The 22,860-nt window shown below is 36.5% G+C and overlaps 1 protein-coding gene across 1 annotated transcript; it reads right to left on the bottom strand.

The window, feature by feature from the left end:
• Nucleotides 1–1,776: 1,776 nt before the first annotated feature.
• LOC309805473 (dual specificity protein kinase CLK4-like) lies at nucleotides 1,777–19,985 on the bottom strand (the record flags this gene model as incomplete). The annotated part of the gene is made up of 13 exons (XM_082623377.1): nucleotides 1,777–1,926; nucleotides 2,011–2,101; nucleotides 2,824–2,903; nucleotides 5,716–5,798; nucleotides 8,572–8,701; nucleotides 8,952–9,046; nucleotides 9,253–9,419; nucleotides 9,512–9,628; nucleotides 12,580–12,646; nucleotides 13,043–13,133; nucleotides 14,184–14,315; nucleotides 14,901–14,991; nucleotides 19,825–19,985. 13 exons carry the CDS (start codon nucleotides 19,983–19,985, stop codon nucleotides 1,786–1,788), a joined length of 1,446 nt encoding a protein of 481 aa, XP_082479503.1. The 3' UTR covers nucleotides 1,777–1,785.
• Between the last annotated feature and the right edge of the window lie 2,875 nt (nucleotides 19,986–22,860).

Here is a 22,860-nt window from a genome sequence, read left to right as displayed (position 1 = left end):
CTCTAGCAGTATGGAAATGGAGAGGAAACTAAAGGATGGCTGACTTCTGAATCTCTATAACGAGATTGCTGTGTTAAGGAAAAACCTTTTCTTTACATCAAATGCTCCTTTAAAAAAACCTTATAACATATAACATAGTTGAACTATATGTGGACTGCATCAGAGGCCTAAGAATAACTTAGGCAGTGATTCTATGGCAAAACTTCTTTCAGCTCTCTTAAATTCCTAGCCAACGTCAGGAACACAGCTTTACTATATGTGCAAATGCTACCAGCGGATCATGTAGAGAAACCCACTTGGTATCACCATTTGTCATACCAAAAAATTACATGCATCTTATGTTCAGAATACAGATGAAACTCAAATCTTTGGTAATGCACTTCAGAAATGGGAATACTTTTAACAAAAATCTTTATCTGGATAAGCAATCATGAATTCTACAACAAAAAATATTTTTACCTGGCAGACTGATCAATAGTTTTGGGTTTTTTTTACTAAATTAACATTTACCATGTAGATTTGTTTGTTTGTTTTTTGTTTTTTTGTGGTACACAGGCCTCTCACTGTTGTGGCCTCTCCCGTTGCGGAGCACAGGTTTCAGACGCGCAGGCTCAGAGGTCATGGCTCACAGGCCTAGGCGCTCCGCGGCATGTGGGATCTTCCTGGACCGGCGCACGAACCCGTGTCCCCTGCATCGGCAGGCGGACTCTCAACCACTGTGCCACTAGGGAAGCCCCTACCACTTAGTTTTTCATGTGTAAACAGGTAAGCAGAAAAAAATACCTACAGACAAACAAAAAGTTCATTATGTTAACCAATCAGGGTCTGGAAACTTCTGCAGTTTTCTTCCCAAGTGTTCTCCGATCAAATCATCTTTTTTTTTTGTTTTCCAGTAAACAGTAACATAAATACAAATTGTTTAATAATAACCATAAAGTCTCATAGGCTGAGGTTTAAGTATTTATACTTCATATGGTAAGGAGACAGATATTGGACAATTTCTAGACTCCTGAAGATTTGGCATTAAAAACAAAAACCTCAGTCATCAGAATTCCTATTTCTACGTTTGTGACTAACTACATAAATAACCATTGGAAAACAGGACTTTCCAAGCTAACTTTCCAGTTAGACTTTAATCTTAAACGAAGTGTGTATGTGGTTTTATTAATCTACTACAATGCACAAGTTGGATGTCTTTCCATGAATGCTACTTACCACCACTGACATCAACCAATGAAACAGAACACAATACTTACAATTTAATGAAATTCCAACAGCAAACAGTTCCTATGGGTTTTGGTTTCTAATACCTGCCTACCTAAAGTTAATAATACTTATTACCTGTTCAACAATTACAGAAAAATCTTTTAAAGTTAAGGAAAGTTTGAGGTAAATAAAGAATATTCATTTAAGAATGAAATAGTCAAGATTTCCTTTTACTCAAAAAAAACAAAAAACCAAACACAAAAATCACTTCCAAGAGTCAACCTCCATGTACAAAAAGGCAAGATCAATCACTGGACACAAAGGATATTCCAAAGGTCTTTAAAAATGGTAATTAATCTCAAAAAAGGAAAATTAATTTTAGCTTTTATATTTCATTCATTATCAAGACCATATTTGCTTAACAAGATAATTATGCGATTGATACAAAACATACAGCATTTACACTTAACTGTACAAAATAATTTAAGGTTTATAAAAATATTAGAATGTTTAGAGTTGACTGACACAGTCTTAAATCATCTCTTCTAGACAAGTATAGTAAGACCACTGATTTCCATTTTATTTCTTTTTTAATAAGTCAAAGAAAGGATGCTGCAATGCTTCATCCAAGGTAATTCTTTTCACTGGATCATATTCTAACATTCTTTGAATCAGGTCAAACAGTTTCTCATGTTCTTCATCATGACAGAGCATAAATTCCTGAGGGGAAAAATGACTTTGTTTAAGAAAGACAATAAAAAATAGTTAAAACAGGTTTTTTTTTGTTTTTTTTTTTTGTTTTACCTTTAATTGTTTGCAGTGTCCCGTAACATATCTACCAGCAGAACTACGTTCCTCCCAATCTAGCTGATTATGATGAAAATACATCTGTTTCCTATAGGAAAGAGAAGTCTGGATTAAATTTTAAGAAAAAAAGAAACCCCAAACCCACATTCTTACCCTGCCCCAAACAGGGGATTGGGGGAAAAGATGGAACCATAGACATCTCTCTATATATACATAAACATACAATTTCTAAAAATCTCAGCAATAATTATATCGGATACCTTATATGGTATTTTTCCTAATCTTGTACCCTCTGAAGTTTTAGTATCCCACCTAAGTTGTACCATATGTGAAACAATGCCAGCTTCAAAAACAGAGGTTCCTAGATCCATTCCTGTAAATTCTGATTTCACTAGATCTGGAATGGGGCTAGAAATCATTAACAATTCCCTGGATGACTTCTGCGGTGAAGCTATGTTTTGAAACCACTTATAGTATTCTTGTCCAAAGACGTACATGTGGTTTGCAACAGTCTGGAATTCAAATTTAGATAGGACTCCAAAATCAAGCTCTTTTTACTACTCTATGTATTATTTTTAAATCAACCTAGGAAAACATTTATGCAAAGGTTAACCTGAGTATAAAAACACCACTTTATTTACTGGATCACAAAGTAAATATTGCATTACTTTTCAAAAACTTGACTTCATGAAAAAGAATTCAAAATCTACAGTCTTTGGAATAAGCAATAACAACAAAGATGGGTTTTCTATAGTTTGAATATAGGCCACTGCATGTACCCAATAAGGACTTTAATCTTAAAAAGCATACCTTGTTTTCTGAATCATGTGTGTTGGTATGGGTCCTAATATACGTTCCATCATTGCCAGGTGTTCTTTATTATCATTAGTCTAAAAAAAATAGGAAAAAGAAACTTAGCACTTTCCATTTCCCTACACGCACATAAAAGGATAACACAAGAAAACAGTGTGTCCGGGACTTCCCTGGTGGTCCAGTGGTAGAGAATACACCTTCCAATGCGGGGGACGTGGGTTCGCTCCCTGGTCGGGGAACTAAGATCCCACACGCTGCGGGGCAACTAAGCCTGCCCACCACAACAAGAGAGCCCGCGACCCACAAACTACAGAGCCCACACACTCTGGAACCCGCACACTACAAGTGGAGAGAGAAAACCCACGTACCGCAGCAAGAGAGAAGCCCACGTGCTGGAATGAAGACCCAATGCAACCCCCCAAAAAAAGTAAATAAATAAATGTTAAGAAAAAAAAAAGAAAATAGTGTCTCCATAAAAGGACTAGATTAGACAGCTATACAATTTATATTACACTCTACTTCAAAGATGGAATAAAACTGAATGAGCTACACTGATTGTCTGATTTCTGAAATGAATTGGTAAGGTTTGTAGAGCTGATTGAGGAACAACTTTTTAAGTATATTTTACTGAAGTACAGTTGATTTACAATGTTCGAATAATTTGTTTAATGTAAAACAGAACAGTTTTCCTTATTTGTATTACTTGCACTGTTTAACTGAGGGATGACTGGGAAGATTACCAATAACCTGGCTACTCATTTTATCGGTTGCTTAACTAACCTCCATTACCCAATGGATAGCAACTTTGTAACACTAATCCTAGACAATAAAAATAGAGTCCCAATAATTCTTACAACAACCTTGAGCTAGGAATGTGGGAACATAACTTTCAAAGAGGTTAAGATACTAGCTCAAGCTCATATAGCTCATCAATGAGGAAACCTGAGCTGTGAACCCAAGTCAAAACTCATATTCTTAAATTACACAGTAACAGAGCTTTGGCTAAAGTCGAATAAATTGTTAAACTAAATGGTACACTCCTAAGCAGAGGCTGGAAAGCTTCTTCTATAAAGGACCAGATAGTAAATATTTTAGGCTTGGATGGTCACAGATGGTCTCCACCACATATTCTTTTTCATTTTTTAAAGCAGGCATCAGATAGGATATAGTTTGCCAATCCTTGCTCTGAAGAGCAGAGTCTATGTGCAATGCTTTTTAAATCCATTAACTACTGTGCCTAGCACACTGCTTTCAAAATGTTCTTAAGTCATGACAGGAATAAATAATACAAGCTCCATTATCTTCAAAAAGTTCCTTAGTTGAAGACTATTTTGGAGGATGCAATTAAAATATAAACCACATCTCAAACCAAAGTTAATAATCGACGCTTAAGGTCTCAGAATGATTTACAATCATAAAACCATCTGAAGGATTTTATATGTGTCAGAATGAAGAAAGCATGCACTGTGCTCAACTTTTTCCTTGACCCTATAGCTTACTACCACAAAACCAGACACCACCCCCTAGAAATGTCCGACAGCTATGTTCTAGATATCAAACTTGTCTACAAACTCAGAGTACTTTTAACAGATCTCTACAGAGTAGACAGAAGTTTGGTGAGGTGCCCCAGAGCGGCGAACACATATATTCTGCAACAGCCACCTAAGTGACTTATAATTCATCACAGCTTCCTCCCTCCTCATCCTGCATTGCCATAACCTCAAAGCAACCTTGACAGTATTAGCCAGGAACTTCCTAACCACCCTCACCCCATCCAACAACACACCTTGATCAAATCACAACCCTCTTAAAGTTCTCCAATGCTTACACCACTTGAAGCTTTCAAGACTTTTAGTTTTCCGACATAAGCAAAATTATGAGGAAAACAAGTAGAGACCTAAATAACATTTTCTCCTTTTTGTTCTGCCAAGTAAGCCAATAACTATTATCATTGCATAGAAAGAACATTTTAATACCAAAAAAAACAGGAGAGATAATTTCTAAATGAAAGCCAGAACGGCAACCCTACAAAATCATTTTCATTTTAGACCGGTCTACATTTGGAAACCACTGACTCCTAGGATAAAACAAATACCTTTCTATGGCAAACAAGTCCACTATGAATCAGTACTTGCCTACTGACACCATTTTCCTATTTATCCAAGACACTCCGGCAGCACTATTCATCCTTCCTCAACTAGAGTAGCTTCCTTTATGCCTCTTGCATTTATGAATACCATTTCTTCCTGATATGGCCATCACACACTCTAGTTTTCTGACAAACTCTTACTCTTCCTTATAGCTTGGATTAAACTCCCTATTCCTCAGTGATGCCTTCTCGAAGGAAACTTAACCGTTCACCTTTTCTGGGTTCCCTTCTACATTGTTCCATCATAGCAAGTATCATATTGTACTGTACGTTTTCCCATGTCTATCCTGTGTATGTCTTCCTTGAGGAGAGAGATGCTGTCTTTTCATTTTTATACACACAGTGCTTAGAAATGTGCCTAGGGTGTCATACATGCTTAATACAACTTACTGTTTCTGAATTCTTTTAATAAAAGTGCAACATAACCAGCGCTGAATTAAAACTGACCATAGTAACACTAATGTAAATTTATGAAGGAGCATCACAATAAAATGGATCATATGAAGTCAATATGAACCATGTGTTTAAAAGCTCCACATGCAGAATGAATTATGACCATTCACTGAGAGTAGTTCATTCAACTGTGGTTTTAGAGAAGGATGACTATTTTGCACATGGAAGTTTACATCTTAAGAATAATGACACTATGGCAACTTTCCAATATGGAAACCAAAACTTTAACATGCCTTTAACATTAAAGCTCATTATGAATCAGTAAGTAACATTTACTAAATACATACCTGAAAGACTGTGAAACCAAGGTAATATTCAATAAGAATGCAACCTATGCTCCAAACATCACATGGCTGAGACCAACCTAAAGCTATTTAAAAACAAAACCAAACATTTTATTAGGCAACAGTTTTTAATTGCCAATACACAATATCTTTTCCTATGTGGGTGCTCTCTTTATATAGCCCATTTAGGAGAAGATGATAGTAAATTCAGGGTTTACATTTTTAGTTTTATACCAAACATGATTCAGTATGCTTTCAGAGTCCTCCATATCCTTGTATCAACTTACAGTATTTTAACCTGGGGGAGGAGGCATTTTATGGAAAGTAAGAGGGGTGAGCAAATAGTCCGTAGTCTCTGAATTGCTTGTGCAATGAGGAGCACTGTTATACCCACTTAACGGTTGTTCTATGAAATTTTACATTTTATTAGTGCAAACATAGGTCAATAATTATCCTCAGAGTGTAATTACTAACCCCTTATCAATTACCATCAGCTTGATATCTGAGTTTATTTCTTCCATTAAAAGAAATAGTAGTGTCACCTAAATTATGTAAGAATTATAATGGATATTATAAGCAGTGTCACCCATAAGCAGAATTATACAGATATTTAAAGTTCACATAGAGAGGTATCTATATATGTACTTTCAGGTTGTCTAGACATGATCATATATTACTCCTTCAGAATTCTCAATAGTAACATTATTCAGAAAAGAAAAAAACACCTAGCCTTAAGTCTCTATCTATTTAGAAAGGAAAAGAGTAAACCTAAACCATACAGATGTTTTAACCTTTTAAAGATTAAGTTTTTAATAAAAAATAATGTACAAATAAAACCTACTTTAAAAGACATTTCAATTACTTTCAGTAACATTACTGAATTTAAAGACAAAGGAAGAAACAATATATTCAAGGAACTTGACTATGATTTAGCCATTTTTGTTAACCCTCATGGTACTTATCACTTGAACAAAAGGATAATGGAGCATGGTTTCTACTTACAGTAACACATACAAAATCTGCAAATGATAGAGCTTGGATCTAAGATGAAAGTTTTCTTTTCCAGCCACTCCTGTCTCCCAGTCCAGCTTTCTCCCAAGTGACTGTAAACTACCTCATTCTCTTATGGCTCAGCTCTCATACTCTTTGGAATTTCACATCATTCACTTTGACCAACTTCTGTTTACTACCAACACCCAAGACATGAGACTAACTGCCCTCCTCAGTGGTGGCACCTGACAACATCTTCCTCTTCAACCTAATTCTGCCTTAATCCTCAGGAGTAACACTTCACAAACACACAAAGAACCCTTCTAATCTTCCCATCTGTTCATTTCTTTTCCTAAACACCAATAACCCCAATTTCAGATTTATATCAACTATCCCCAGCCTGGCCACACATGGGACTGTATTATTACTAAGAATCACTGTATCTTACGCAATCTAGGAGGAGGCCATTAACTAACTGTAAGATACACCACTGTTTTATGAACCAATAACCAAGAAAAAATGCTGTTTTGTCTTATGTTTCCTCACATGTTAAAATGTGGAGAAAAATCTTCTTCTTAAAATTGATAAAACACAGCAAGTTATCTCTTTTTAAGCTCTGAAAATACCTATCTGTCCACAATCTCCTCCCACACTCTTTTCTTTTACCTTCATTGCAGGCTTCAGTCCTCAACCATGAATACACTTTCTAAACTACTGCAACATAGCAGCTTCTTTCAGACCATACTAAGCAGAAATCCTAGTAACATCAATCTCAAAGATGAGCTCCAAACCTGTGCTATCCTATGTGGTAGCCACTAGCCACATGTGGTTATTTAAATCTAAAAGTTTAATTAATTTAAAATTCAGTACCTCAGTCACACTGGCTATACTGAAAGTACACAGTAGTCTACGTGTGGCTACTAATGGCTACCATGTTGGATAGTGCAGATATACAACATTTCTATCATCATGGAAAGTTCTACTAGCCAGCACTACAAACTATTCTTAATTTCCTGTCCCTTTTACTAATTCTTTACTCTAGGTAAACATCATTAGTTTGCTTTCACACTCATATTCTCAACTACCCAGTCCTCTTCGACAAAAGGTAAAAAGTGGAAAAGACTGATTCCACAAAGATGTTTTACTATCCAACCTCGGTTGAAACTTACTTTTGGCAAAGTAATATGCTTATACCATTTAACTATCTCCCAATATCACCTGATCTGAATTTTTCCCACTGTCTCCAAGCCCCCAAATCCATCCCTGACTTCCTTGCTCTATCAACATGACTCGGTCTCGAACTTTTAAATTTTGAGGCATAAGATGCGCTCTCCCTCACTGAGTTCCCTTTTATTAATATTGAAAAACCCTGCACCTTAACTAATTTTCCTTTCCATGCTTTCCCATGTCAAAGATGATCAAAGAAGCTCTCCTCTTAGACTAGCCCCTCTTTCTTCTCCTCTTAACCTCCGTCCACCCTACATCTAGACGTCTGCCAGCCAAATCTTTAGCATTTTCCCCAGCACCATGCTTTGTGATGAGACGAAAAGAGGTGCCCACATCGCTTCAAAATCACACTGCTGTCATGGACTTAGCCAATACAGCTTGTTCTCTTATGATCTTGTAAGACTGACTTGTTCAAAAAGAACCACCACCTGGAATATCTTTACAGATGATATCACATTTTTCCCACTCAGGAAAATTATTTATAGCAATGTCCAGACAGCTTTTATGAAAACAGAAAACATTTTCTGTACACTGCTAAGAAAATTACAGCTATCCCCCAACTACCTGCCCCCCAATAAAAGCTATAGAGAACAAAAAATCTCTTTTTCAATTAAAATATCAGGAAGTCTGGTATCTACTAACCCAAAATGACCTCTGGAGCTCTGTAATGCCGTGTAGATACCACAGTGCTATGATGTTCATCATCGTATGTTGCACTTCCTAAGTCAACAATTTTGACATCTGTGTTTTTCAGTGTGCGTTCATCACGTTTCTAGAGATACAGTTAAGTAAACACAAAGATCAATAAAGATATGAAATATTTTATAGCACTATCCAAAAGGCTTGCACATGAATTCTCTTTTTGATTTTCAAAATAACCCCATGAGAAAGGCAAAGGATTACCCTTTTGGGGTTAAACGTCAGGATATAATAAGCCTCAAAGGTAAAATTCCTCATCCAAGGATCACCAAGCTAAATTCATTTTAAAGACAACTACCAAAATTAAAACAAGTGTAACTTACCATTTTTGAATTATACTTGACTACATAGTCAGACTCCACAAATAAAATATTTTCAGGCTTCAGATCTGTATGGGTTAATTTATTATGATGCAAAACTACAAAAGAACAAAAAGACATTATTAGTTTCACTTACAAATTTAATCTGTACCGGGGGAAAGGAGAATTAGTAGTAGAGGTAGGGATCAAAAGTGGTTTCATCTTTACTTGCAACGTGCATTTTTAGTGACAATGGTTTGATATGTTGCTTGTCCAATAAAACCTTTAATTGACTGGTATTTAAAAATTTAACAAGTATACTTACAATTTACTGACTGACAGATCTGATATGCCATTTGCCTGATATGGTCAATTTGAAATGGCAGAAAGCTATTTTCTTTCATGAAATCATAGGTACTAAGTCCCAGGAGTTCGAACACAATACAAATATGACCATGATGATCAAACCATTCTAGCATCTGGACACATCGGCTGAAACAGATCAGAATAAAAATAATTCAGTTCACAGAATTCTGATTATTTCATGTAACATAATGGATCACAGTTCCAAGTTTCTTACTTACAAGACATTATTGGGATCAGTACTATTTAAATGCTCCAATACTTTGATTTCTGAATGAGCTGCTTCACGATATGGTCCCACATTTTTTGTGATTTTCACTGCTACATGTATGCCACCCCTTAAAAACAAAATGAAAATGGTAAATGTACAGAAGGGCGTTGAAGACATGTATCCTCTAAAGCAGCTGTCACCAACCTTTTTGGCACCAGGGACCGGTTTCATGGAAGACAAGTTTTCCATGGTTGAGGGGAGGGTGTGATGGTTCAGGTGGTAATGCAAGCTATGGTGAGCAGCAGATGAAGTTTCACTCGCTCGCCCACTGCTCACCTCCTGCTGTTAGGCCCAGTTCCTACCAGTCCACGGCCCAGGGGTTGGGGACCCCTGCTCTAAAGCATCATCTTGTTAAGTACCAATCACTCTATGCTATTTTCCTAAAATAATCTTTCAGGGTATATTATAGCAGATCTATAAACATTTTTTCAAAACATTTTGACAAAATATACATTATACAGAGTGATGATTTCTCTTAATACTTAAGAACGTTAATGTTTGTTTCCAAAAGTTTAAATTGACCTAGATTTTATAAGTAGTTTTTTTTTAAAAAAAGGATAAAAATATAAACCTTGAAGATACTACTGCTGAAAACATTCACTCATTCGCCAGGCTAGACCGAATGTGCCAGATGTTGCATTGGAATCACTGTTAAAAAGAGCTTGTCCCATGTACCTCACAGTCTAATGGAAAAGACAGACACTTGAACAACTTATCATTAGGTTAGAAGTGCCTGGTATAAGGTATAGAGAGAAGAAAGAACCTAACCATCAGAGTTAGGGGAGCTCAGACTTCTTCAGAGAAGAAAGACAACTATCAGTTTGTTAGATAATTCTGGCAAAGGAGACACCAGCAATAAGTCATCAAGCCAAAAAAATGTTTAGTGCATTCACGGATGCGAAGAGGTATAAATAGCAACAATGTAGGGCAGCGTGTTTTAGACCGGGGCATCTGTAGTACTTCCTAAAAAGTACAGAGGGAATTCCCTGGTGGTCCAGTGGCTTAAGACATGAGCTTTCACTGCCGTGGGCCCAGGTTCAATCCCTGGTCGAGGAGCTGAGATCCCGCAAGCCATGTGGTGCGGCCAAAAAAAAAAAAAAAGCCGTAAATGATTTTGAGGAAAAGGATTTCCAAATCTTCAGCTTCCTTCTGTCCTCTTTTCTAAACCTGATCTTCTTGAATACAAGCCAGCAGTCAACCCTGCATTTTTCACTATGGCCTTCCCACATTACAAAAGAGAACCCCATGCACGTGAAATTAATATGGCAAGGTTTGTGCCCCAGGCTGTTTATAAAAAAGAAAAAAAAATTCTTTGAGGCAAAAATTTTTCTAGTGGCTGAATAGCAAACCTATTCCGAACTCATTTCTTTTGACAAGGTCCCAATGAAGTTGTGGGCTGATATATAATCATCAAAATAAATTTTTAATGATTTATCTCCCTATGATGTATAGCATATATCTCAAGACTTAAAAGAATTACTATAAAACTGCTGTGACAAAACTTCTTCTAGTCTCATCTATTTCATCATATGGACAAGTTTTCTAACTGCTAATAAGCTATAAAAATGAACAGTGCTAATAGCTATAAAAATGAAAAATGGATAATGGTGTTAGCTAATGCTACTATAGTAATCATATTGCAGTATATAAATGTTCAAACCAACGTTATACACCTTAAACTTATAAGCTTTCATATTACTTGTCAATTAAAAAAAAAGAAAAATGGAAACTTAATGTTAAAACAGTAAGATTTATCTATGGACACATGAACTCATTTTTTTAAAGGCCCCAACCATCTCGATAAAAGATATATTTACAATTACATTGTATGTTTTAGGTCTAATAAGTATCAAAATTTGTAACAGATTTGTACTTGATCAATTGAATACTCTTCATTGGAATATCTCAAATACTCAAGTCTTGGAACCTCAAGAAATTTTTAAAAGACCTCAATGGGACAACTAGTGAAATGTGAATCAGGTTGTAGATAAGCTGGCAAAACTTGAAAATACATATAACATGTAAATATAGAGAATGATTAAACACTGTAAAATGTTAACATTTGTGGAATCTGGGTGAAGAATAGATGGGAATTCTTAGCAACTTTCCTAAGTCAAAGTATTTCAAAATATCTTAAAATTTTACTTTATGTTCACATTTTTGTCATAGAGAGGAAAGGGTGATAATAAAAGACACTTAGGATAATATTCTTTATGAAAAGTGAAGTAAAAGTTAAGTTCAAGATAAAGCATTTCTAAGTATTCAAGAAAAGTTTGTTCATGGATGACAGGAGGTATCAAGCTGTTGTATTTAGATTCCCCCAAACATATTTAGAAAGAGAGATATGTTTTTTTTAAAAAAATCACCATTTACAATAAGCTGGAAATTACATCCTCAACTATTTTATGATGAAAAGTAAAGATGTCAATTTAGAAATGTGCAGTTTCCACTAAACTGTTGTAAGACGTTCACTTACAAAAAAATTTGCAACCGCAGAAGAGAGATCCTAGAGGAAAACATGAAAATGAAGCAGAGAGGGTCAAAGAACAAAAAGTTTAGTATAACTCATTAAAGAATCTGGACTTTATTCTGTAGGCTTCAAGTAATATAATTTATTTATAGTTTGAGAAGCTAACCCTAACGTGCAAATATTATCCTTTGGAAATAAAAGTTTTTGAACCAAGAAGATTAGACATGCTAATTTATTGTCTCTGCAATTCAAAAGTAGGGTAAAGCACTCCAAATCTCTTATAGAAAGCTAAGGACCTAAGTTCTGGGAAAGTCTTCACTTGAACACTGACATTAATTTCCATGAACTCCATCTGATAAACATTTTCAGCATTCTTGGTCAAAATCCATACTTATGGTAAATAAATCGTACACAGTTCAAGAACTTCTGAATACTTATACCTCCCAGGAAAACACATAGCTACCACTTAAATTCCATTTCATCTAAATTATGGATCCTTCTCCACCAAAAATATCAGAATGTTCAAAAAAGAAAAACAACAAACTTACATGCCATGATCAATGCACTCTACAACTCTGCCAAAGGTCCCTTCTCCCAAAGTGTTCACGATTTCATCTAAAGTGAGGGGGGAGAAAGAAGTGTAAGTACCTGAGTACAAATTATCAGTTATTCAAATAATGAATGCTTAAGTGTGGAATTTTTTCAAATGCTCTCTATTAAAGCATAATTAAGGTTCCAGCCCTCAAATTATTTGATTTTCAGATGCTACAAAAATAATGTAGATAGCTATCTTTCTTGCTCTAATCTCAAATTCCACTGATTATTTTGGAACTTTAGAGTAGAAATATTTAAACTCTATAGAAAAGAAGAAATACAAAAGAACAACAAACAAACCCACAAAAAACAAAACAAAAAAGCAATGAAGAGTTCTTTAGCCCCCCGCTGACAAACTATTCTTAAAAAGATTATTCTGTCTGCAAAGTTTAAAAAGTGTTGAAAAATATTCTATACATCTTGCTTTTAGAACGTCTCCACTTTGACAGATAAGGTGACCCTCTTCATCATCTTCTATACTCCTGGATCTTTTCCTTTGGTGGCTCTTCTGGAACGGCAAGTGGGCAGCACCAAGATCGTCCAGCCAATCAATATAGCAGAGTGAATTCAGGGCAGAATACGCAATTCATTCAGCAGGGAGATATTCAGGCATTCCGATAAGAACCAGGCCACGAAGAGTTGGCAGGAGCAAGTTCAAATTCAGTCCCCAGAGATTCACAGGACACAGTTTATGTTACAGAAGAAAAACATGGCAAGATTTTCAGATAAGTTACTTAAAGTGGCAATAGAAAAAACAACACAATTGTCTCTAAAATACTGACTTAATTGAAGTCTGAAATTTAAAGAATGCAATGTCATGATCTATTAATCTCGTTATAAAATAGCCTATGCTGTGAGTTGAGATGTCTAGTTTGTCAGGAAAATGTTTTAAAACGTCAAGATTAGCTCAAATTGATACTTACCAATATTTTTAAACATACTTATTAAAATAAAAGGGGAAAATAAAGGCTAATGTCAATGTTTGATCTAATCAATGATAGTTCTACTGAAGAAAACTTGGGGAGGAAAATAATAACTCATAGTTTACTGCAAACAAGTGAAGATTCATGAGTGTAAAAAAAAAGGCAGGCTTTCTGGACAATAATTTCCCCTTCAGCACCCACTTTCAGAACTCCAATGGAACTAATTGCAGATTGTGCTATACACAGGGTAAGTATCCACCAGTGCAACTTTCTACATTTGTCTCCAAGTACTGGGAAAGGGGTTTCTTTTAAAGTAAAAAATGTTTAAGATGAAAGAAAAGATGGGTGCTTCATCTTTTCGTATGATTATGTTATAAAAGATAAAAATATTTTTAACATTAAAATCAAGAACCTCATGATCTGGTCTGCAGAAAATGAGTAAATGTGGGCAAATGAGGACTAACTAATAAATGCAGATTAGTTGTAAGAATTTGGAAGTTTCCTTTAAGGATTCAAGTAATATAAACACAATTATATTCATATAGTATTATAAACTTTTTCAAACTTATTGGCTCAGTAAGAGCTTTTACACACAAATAAGTATCCACCCAAAATAAAAACAAAATCAATCATACCGAACGTGACTGATTACTTGAACATTGTCTATTACGCTTCCTTTTAGGACTGCTTCTCCAGCTTCGGACTGAAGATTTACTGCAGTGGATTCGATAACTGCTTTCAACGTCTCTGTGATAACGTCTAGGAACACATCTTTTGCAGTAATCATTTCTGTATTCATCAATGTTAGGAACATATATTTTGCAGTAGTCATTTCTGTATTCATCAATGTTAGGAACGTATATTTTGCAGTAGTCATTTCTGTATTCATCAATGTTAGGAACGTATATTTTGCAGTAGTCATTTCTGTATTCATCAATGTTAGGAACGTATCTTTTGCAGTAGTCATTTCTGTATTCATCAATGTTAGGAACGTATCTTTTGCAGTAGTCATTTCTGTATTCATCAATGTTAGGAACGTATCTTTTGCAGTAGTCATTTCTGTATTCATCAATGTTAGGAACGTATCTTTTGCAGTAGTCATTTCTGTATTCATCAATGTTAGGAACGTATCTTTTGCAGTAGTCATTTCTGTATTCATCAATGTTAGGAACGTATCTTTTGCAGTAGTCATTTCTGTATTCATCAATGTTAGGAACGTATCTTTTGCAGTAGTCATTTCTGTATTCATCAATGTTAGGAACGTATCTTTTGCAGTAGTCATTTCTGTATTCATCAATGTTAAGAACATATCTTTTGCAGTAGTCATTTCTGTATTCAGCAATGTTAAGAACATATCTTTTGCAGTAGTCATTTCTGTATTCAGCCATGTATCTCCGGTCCTGATAATATCTCTCATTCAAGAACCTTGCTTCTAAATAATGACTGCAAACACATTAAAGGATTTAAAATTACTCTCTTCATTCTAGAACGCTTTAACGTTTAACCACATTTTAACGTGGTTAAAATAAAACATTCTCTCAAGAATTCCTGGTTTCAACAGCTAACTCAATAAAAGAAAAAAATACAAATTGATGAATTAGAACTTATACTTAACTCACAAAACTTAAATAATTTTACTTTAACCAACAAGCAAATGGGTACATATATCTCTATTAATATATACTGCTATGAAGGAACAAACCTTGGGTCAAATCATTCAACATATTCAGTGTTTACTTGATTAAGTGTCCCTTTACCTTCTGGTGAAAGTTAAGACCAAAAATACACAAAACTGCTCTTCTGAAATTCATCAATCTTATGATATATGCATCTGTAACTAAGCTCTCTTCCTTTTTGCAGAGCCACACACAACATGAGGCAGGCAAAACAGGATTCCTTTCCTTCTTAATGTAAGTTAGGTATCTCTGGCACACAGAGTTCTTGCACGAAGGGTGTATTAGAGCTAAAAGGAATCTTAAATATATTTCAGGCCTTTCATTTTACAGATGACTACACTGAGATCCCTAGAAGGAAAACGATTTGCCATGGTTGTAGAGCACATTCTAAATCCTATTGTATGTGCCAGTATTATTATACACACCACCTATTCCATCTCCTCTCCTCTATTTCGAGCTTCCTGTATCTTTCTGAGAAATAGTCAACACAGTTTTTGAACGCTGCTTCATGTGCCAAAAATATCCAAAATATATGCCCCTCAAATGAGAAAAGGTTCTTATAATTGCTTGCTTAGGATTTCCCAACCCCCTACTTCCCTTTGCATTTTGAATTTCCTGTCACTCCTGCTTGTGAAATAAACAAGAATTCAGGGAAAACAGCATCATCTGGTACCATAGTGCTTACCTTCTTTTTGATTTTTTTATTTTTTTTGCGGTACGCAGGCCTCTCACTGTTGTGGCCTCTCCCGTTGTGGAGCACAGGCTCCAGATGCGCAGGCCCAGCATCCATGGCTCATGGGCCTAGCCGCTCCGTGGCATGTGGGATCCTCCCGGACTGGGACACGAACCTGTGTCCCCTGCATCAGCAGGCGGACTGTCAACCACTGCACCACCAGGTAAGCCCCATAGTGCTTGACTGCTGAATCTACAGATCCCTTTGAAAATCTAATTGAGAGGTATGGGCCCTCTCCCCTAAGAAACGCACAAATGCGTAAACAAATCTTGGCAAGGAATTTCAGAGATCATGGACCTCAGGAAGTCAATGGATTCCAGTTAAGCAGCCTTGATTTGATGGAAAGAAAAAGACAGAGCCAACTGACCCAGTTTCCCGTCCCCCTCTCTACCTGGGATGAGTATCCTTTTCAACAGTGTGAAGCTTCAAGAGGGATGCACGTGGAGCACTGAGGGAGAGAGGGGACACCTGCCCAGTCAGACACACCAGCTAAAATAATCCTGACAAGCAATGGAGTGACAGATGTTAACTAGACTGCCCTCACTAACCTCGTTCTTTTTCCCAGAATATGTTGTCATTCTTTTTGCTCAGGAGGCTGGTTTATGCAAAAATAAAGGAGAAGCATCTCTAAAACTGCTACTCAACAGGGCTGGCATCAAATCCAGGCTGGGGAGATGCAGAAGCCCCCTTTCCCCAGTGTCAGCCTTAAGTTCTAGCCATTGGAGAAACAACTCAGGATATTAGGGTCTAAATCTGGGTCTAAGTCAGGGATCTGATCAGTTGCTTGGAACCGTTAAGGGAGAGATCTACAATACGTCAAACTAGAAATTACCATACTCTAAAGGGCATCTGTTTAATTCTGTAAGGCATCCTTCCCATAAAAGTCTAAAATGTATCGGAAAACTCTAACACTAATAATCCTTAGCTGGACTAGTGCATGAAATTAGAGCTGCTGATAATCCATAAATAATCTATAGAATAACAAACATGGAGTGAAGTAATACTATGAGGATAAACTAAAAAGATGAGGACCTCTTCAGCCTACAACAACCGAGCCTTAGAGATTAGATAAACAAAGTCTACAGAATTATAAAGGCTATATGGACAGAGTGAACAGGATGAACAGACTGACTGAATTTCTAAAAAGAGTCGCTGAATGTCCAGTGAATATTTCACTGTAGTTCTTTAAAACAGCCAAGACTAATGAGGCTATGGGCATTCATTTTTATTTCCACACAGGTCCTGTGGAAGATAAAAAATATATGAGGCAAAATCCCTGCCAACAAATAACTGTTCAATTTGAGATTACTCACACAAAAATCAAACAAAACTCAACCATGCAGGAAATGCCAAAAGCCTGGATATGAGTGCTTAGGAGAAAAAACTCATAATGCTTAAAATGGTCAGGGAAGATTTCGTGAAAAAGAAGGGAAGAGTTGCATCTTAGAGGGACATCAGGATTTGGATAAAGTAGGAAGTAGAAGAAGTGCCAGGAAAGAAAAATGGCATATTACCATCTTACATTTATAGAGTACTTTTAGCCAGAATGGTTTAGAGATGAGTTTGTCTACATGCTACTTAGGAAATAGTAAGTAGACAATTTCAGCAAGAGCAATTTTCACATAGGGGAACATAGGCAAATAAATAAGCTGGGAACAGATCATCCAAAATCTTGCATGCCAGGCTAAAGGGCTTAAAACAGTGTTTCTCAAAGGGTGGTCTGTTTATTAACAATATCGAAATACTGAATTTTTAAAAATGAAGATCCCTGGACCCCAGGTCAGACTCACTGAATAATCTGGTACTATGCATTTTAAACATACCTCCAAAGTGATTCTATTCACACTAAAGTTTGAGAATCACTGGTTTAAGGCTTGATACTCTATGTTACAACAAGACATTTAAGGATATAAAATGTGTTCACAGTGTTCACAGCCACATCAGTCTTCCTGTGTAGAATTAATTGATTAAGCTTGTAGGAAGGGAGCAATTCACAGGCTACTTACAAATCAGAAAGAAAAGACACTCTGAAATATATAGGAAAAAAGGTAAGATAATTGATCTACAATAAAAGCGCTGATAAATCATAAGAAAAATATGCTTTAATAGAAAAAATAGGCTAAGAATACAAAAATAATGTTCACAATCAACTAGACTTCAATTAAAAAATATTCAAGTGTTCAATAAGCACATGACAGAGGACAAATTCAGCAGAAATTTAAACATTCAAATGAAAAGAAAACACTATTCTTGGCATTTCAAAATAGACAAGACTGGTGACAGCATGTCGTAGGGAGTGTAACTTGGTACAAACTTTCTAGAAAAATATGTGGAAAAATATGTGAATATGTAGCAAGAGCCTTATAAGAGTTCACACCCTTTCACTTGAAACTGTCCCTTCTTAGAACCTATTTTCAGGAAATATTCAGAGGCAAAGATTTGTATACAAAGATAGTTTTCAGAAGAAATAACTTTACATCCAAATGGGGGACTAGCATCCTACCAAGAGTACCTTCTTTATATGCTTCTGTATTTTTCAGTTTTTTTCCTATAATTTTACAAAAAAACACTCTTATAAAGTTTTGAATCTTGAAAATGACTATTAGATTACTCCAGATTACGGAGAGCAATTACCACCAGACATCTCTGGTGCCAATATCAAAGAAGAAACTATTGGCCTAGTGGTTATTGCACTGACTCAGTATCATCTTTCTGTGGTTAATTATGAATATGAATAACTGTTCATCATTCATATCACTTCCTTTCGACACATACAATGCATAATAAATCCATGAATGGTTAGTACTATATGTTCAGCCTTACAGAGTATTTTGTAGTTATCTTAATATAGGGTACAGATATTCTTGTATAATACATTAATTAGCTCAGGTCATTGAAATCCTGGCATAGATTCTCCCTCTTCCCTCCATATGATAGTGTGTGAAGAATGATTAGTCTGCACTGATTAACAACAAGCTCACTGTTCTACAGAACAAGTCTGTTTTGGCATGGAGAAGGAAAAAAATTGCATACTGTTTTTTAAAGTAACCCCAGTTGGCTAATTTAGAAAGCAATCTGGCAAACAGTCCCAGTGGAACATCTGCACAAAACAAGGAGAAAACATAGAACCAACAAAAACAAATGAGAAAGGGAAATTAATGGAGGACAGAATGAAAGAAACTCTATTCACCTAGGCTTTGTTTAATCATTTAGGAACTTGAAAAATTCCTTCAATTCTATATAAACGTAGTACCTCCAAATTTTACACGGGTAAGAATACAACAGAACAGGACACATGCCATTGGAAATTTTTATTGAGGCCCTTCTTACAACAGCCAAGCTTCTAAAAATCCCAAACATATCCACTGGCCTTATCTACAAATATAACCTGTAGAATACAGTATAGGCAACTAATCCCCAACACACTGTAACATTCTCACACACCACATGCTATTTTTCTCATCTGGATGAACTCTTCCCCACCCTTCATTAGCTCTCATTTGTGGAACCCTAAATAAGTGCCCCAATGTACAGCTCTCCCTACTACATACAAGTTAAAGGCACTCACTGGTCCTTTAATCACTTACTTAACTTTCGTGTGTCTCATTTCCCACAACTATATTACTGGCAGCTGGGACTCCATCAACTGTCTCCTACAGCTCCCAAATGGACACAGATATGTGAGAGCAGGAACTCTGTTCTATTCACAGCAGTGGCTAGCATATAATAGGCACTCAGTAAATACTTTCTGAATGAGTATTTGTTGACTGATTTATAAAACAATCTGACAGATGAAAGTTATATAAGCTAATGACAAGTCATTACAACTATTAGTGTTAAAATGGTACTAGTTCAAGCGTAATTTACCAATAAGATTCTTTAAGCTGGTGATGTGGTTTACAATGTCTGTTCTCTTGTGTACTACTGTGGGATCTCCTCTTCTGTTTGTGCCTTCCACTGTAGCTTTCATGTCCCAGGCTTTCTCTGTTATCCCAGTCAGGGCAGTGAGTTCTGTTGGAATGACTCATCTGTTAATGGAAATGAAAAGTGAGTTGTGGAATTTACAGATGGTTATATTTAGTAAATAAAATATTTCACATTACTATTAATTCAATAGAAAAACCCCAGCACATGGGGTCCTACAGGTTCTAAAATCTTCGTAGGTAATGGTTCCCAAGGCATGGAGGCACTGTCCCACTGGTATGTCAGATGATTCTAAGTGGCACACACACCTAGCACTAAATGATAACACTGTGAGACCTGAATGCATTTTCTTTCCGTTCTTCTGGATAAATTCTCAGCTTGGTGCATATCTTCAACTAACACTTGCTAACTGCCATTTTTAAAAAAAGAGTCAGGAGTCAGGCTTACAGCCTTCAGTAGACAACAATATCTAGCTAGAAATTAATAACTTTTTTGGTTTTATTTTTATCATTACCTTCTTTCTATGGCAAATTATTACTAATCTCTTAAGTTATTGATATAATCAAATTATTAAGTTATTGATGTTAACTTTAAATGTGAACTAATTTAAAACAAATATCACAAGTGTCATGCAGCTTTGTTGAAATACTGTGATACAAATAACTGAAGTCAGAGAAACACTTAGGGATAGAATATAGGAGATGACTGTTTATTTTCAGATCATCCTGCAACCATTCTTAAAATTAAACATATTTGTTATAGATCTGGGGTGACTAAAGAAATGAACCTATAAGGATGAATAGGGTCACACTGAAATCAGATAATTGTGACAATTCCTTGACTCCATCTACATCCTCACAGGTTGCATTCAGGATCACGATCTGTGTTCTAACAATGCCATCCCTATCTGCCTCTTCCCATCTTAATTCTTTCACAAAGCAGTTAAGTTTTTAACAGTGATGTCCAAACTGTTGAAGAGGGTGAGGTTCACAACTCAGCAAGGAGCTGAAAACAGGTAAAATGGAGCAAAACCAACTTAGTTAACCTCCTTCAGTTAGCCCAAATGACTCAGTAACAAGCAGACAAATTCAAGTAAAAAATTTAAAAGATTTCAAATGAATTAAAAGACTTTAAAATGAGGCATCTCCTGGGAGGTATTCCCTAAGAAAATGTAGGTATCATGCCATCAGGGACCGAAGCCACCAAATATTTAGATCTTTTAACTCACTTCTCTTGTTGATTCTTAGGTCCAACAAAAATCCTAAAACTCGAGTCAGGGTTCTCACTGGAAATTGATAAGTGAGCATTCTGATTTACATAGTCATTTGAACATGGGAAACTGAAATAAATGACATTACAAATTAACCTGAGCCAAAAGACCATCAGAAAAGCCATCAAAAAAATTATATTTCTAGTGGAATTCTTCTAACCCTTCAATTACCCAAATTATATTTTAACCACATAGGAACTCTTTAAAATTGTTTAGTTAAGCATTCTTAAATCATAGCAAGCAAAATTACAACATCTGATGACTGAGGTTTATTACTATGATTATTATAATGCATTTTTTGCAAAACACGTGTGTCTGCTTCAGTTTTGGTTTTTTCCTTCTACTATCAGTAGGCCATAACTAGCTCACCAAGGCAGAATTCCTAAATAACCACAGTTATCAATATGCAAATATTAAAATAAGCATCTTGGGAGAGCCAAAGGTTTTTATTTCTCTAGCCAAGTTCATTACTTTAAATTTAATTCAGCTGATAGGAAGCCGTCCCCCCCCCCCACCACTACTGTTCAGAAATATTTTCTCAGGAGGCCAAGAGAAGAATCCCAGATCCAGGTTATACAGATTAGGTTCCTTCGCATACAAAAAAAGAGAAAAACTAGCTAGAATTATCACACTATTTCTTATTAACAAAGAATCCTACATGTTAGAATCATCGGACATCCTTCAATAAAAACATCAGATACAACAAACATCAGATGTTTATATCCATCGTAGAAACCTGATTCTCTACTGCCCTTTAACACCCTATATTACCCGACAATTTGATGTTATCTATATAAAAATATCTATGTAGGTTAAAGTTATGATTAGATGGCTCCAAGAGGACTGTATGGAATGGATAACAAGAAGCCTGTGGGTGTATGTATGGAGCACAATCATACAAAGATAGCTCTAAAATAAGACCAGGTGGTTGACGTGGTCAGTTTGGAGCGCTGTTTCCTAAGAATAGTATAAGCGTTTCATGGTTACTTAAGTAATCAAGGACAGGGTGATCCAAAAGTATCAGAAATGCACATCTGATGCAACAATACTATGCTCCACTTTAGGAAAAAAACAGTTCGCACAAAGGATGAGCCTCTCCGTATTTACCTCTCACAAGCACGAGCTAAATTCCACCACCTGGACTCGCAAACGAGCAGTTCCTCGGACGCCCAGTCCCCACCCCTCGCCTCTCCGCCAGGGCACCTGGCCAGGGCCTTTGGCGCACTCAGAGGCAGAAGTCTGACCTCGGAAAATCCCAGAATGCTACAAACGGCCGAGGCCAGGGACCCAGAGTAAGCCTTGATCTAGGACAACACTTGCCCCAGGAGGCTCTCGCAGGGTCTCACTCTGATCGGCGGGACGGGTCACGGGCCTAAGGAGCCGTGATATGAGTGGCCTGGCCTCTCTGAGACGAGTCAGCGGCAGAGCCGAGGCCTTTCCGCCCTAGGATTTTAAATCTACCATGACACCGGGGCAACTTTAGGTTTCAAATGCCACGAGCAGAGCTGTGTCCCGAAGAAACCCCGGTCGCCGAGGCCCCGAATCCCGTCGTTTTTCTGACACCTGGCTTTCGAGACCTAAAAGACTGGGAAACCGCCCAGCCCAGAACACCCTATCCGAAACCTTACCTCCTCAAAAGCAAAAGGCCCTTTGGCCAATAACTGTCACCAAACCGCCGTCTTCAATCCCTGTCGCTGCGACACACACCC

Source organism: Mesoplodon mirus, assembly GCF_964341445.2.
Source record: "Mesoplodon mirus genome assembly, chromosome: 5".
Lineage (NCBI taxonomy): Eukaryota > Metazoa > Chordata > Mammalia > Artiodactyla > Ziphiidae > Mesoplodon > Mesoplodon mirus.
This window is presented reverse-complemented; position numbering and strand designations above follow the sequence as displayed.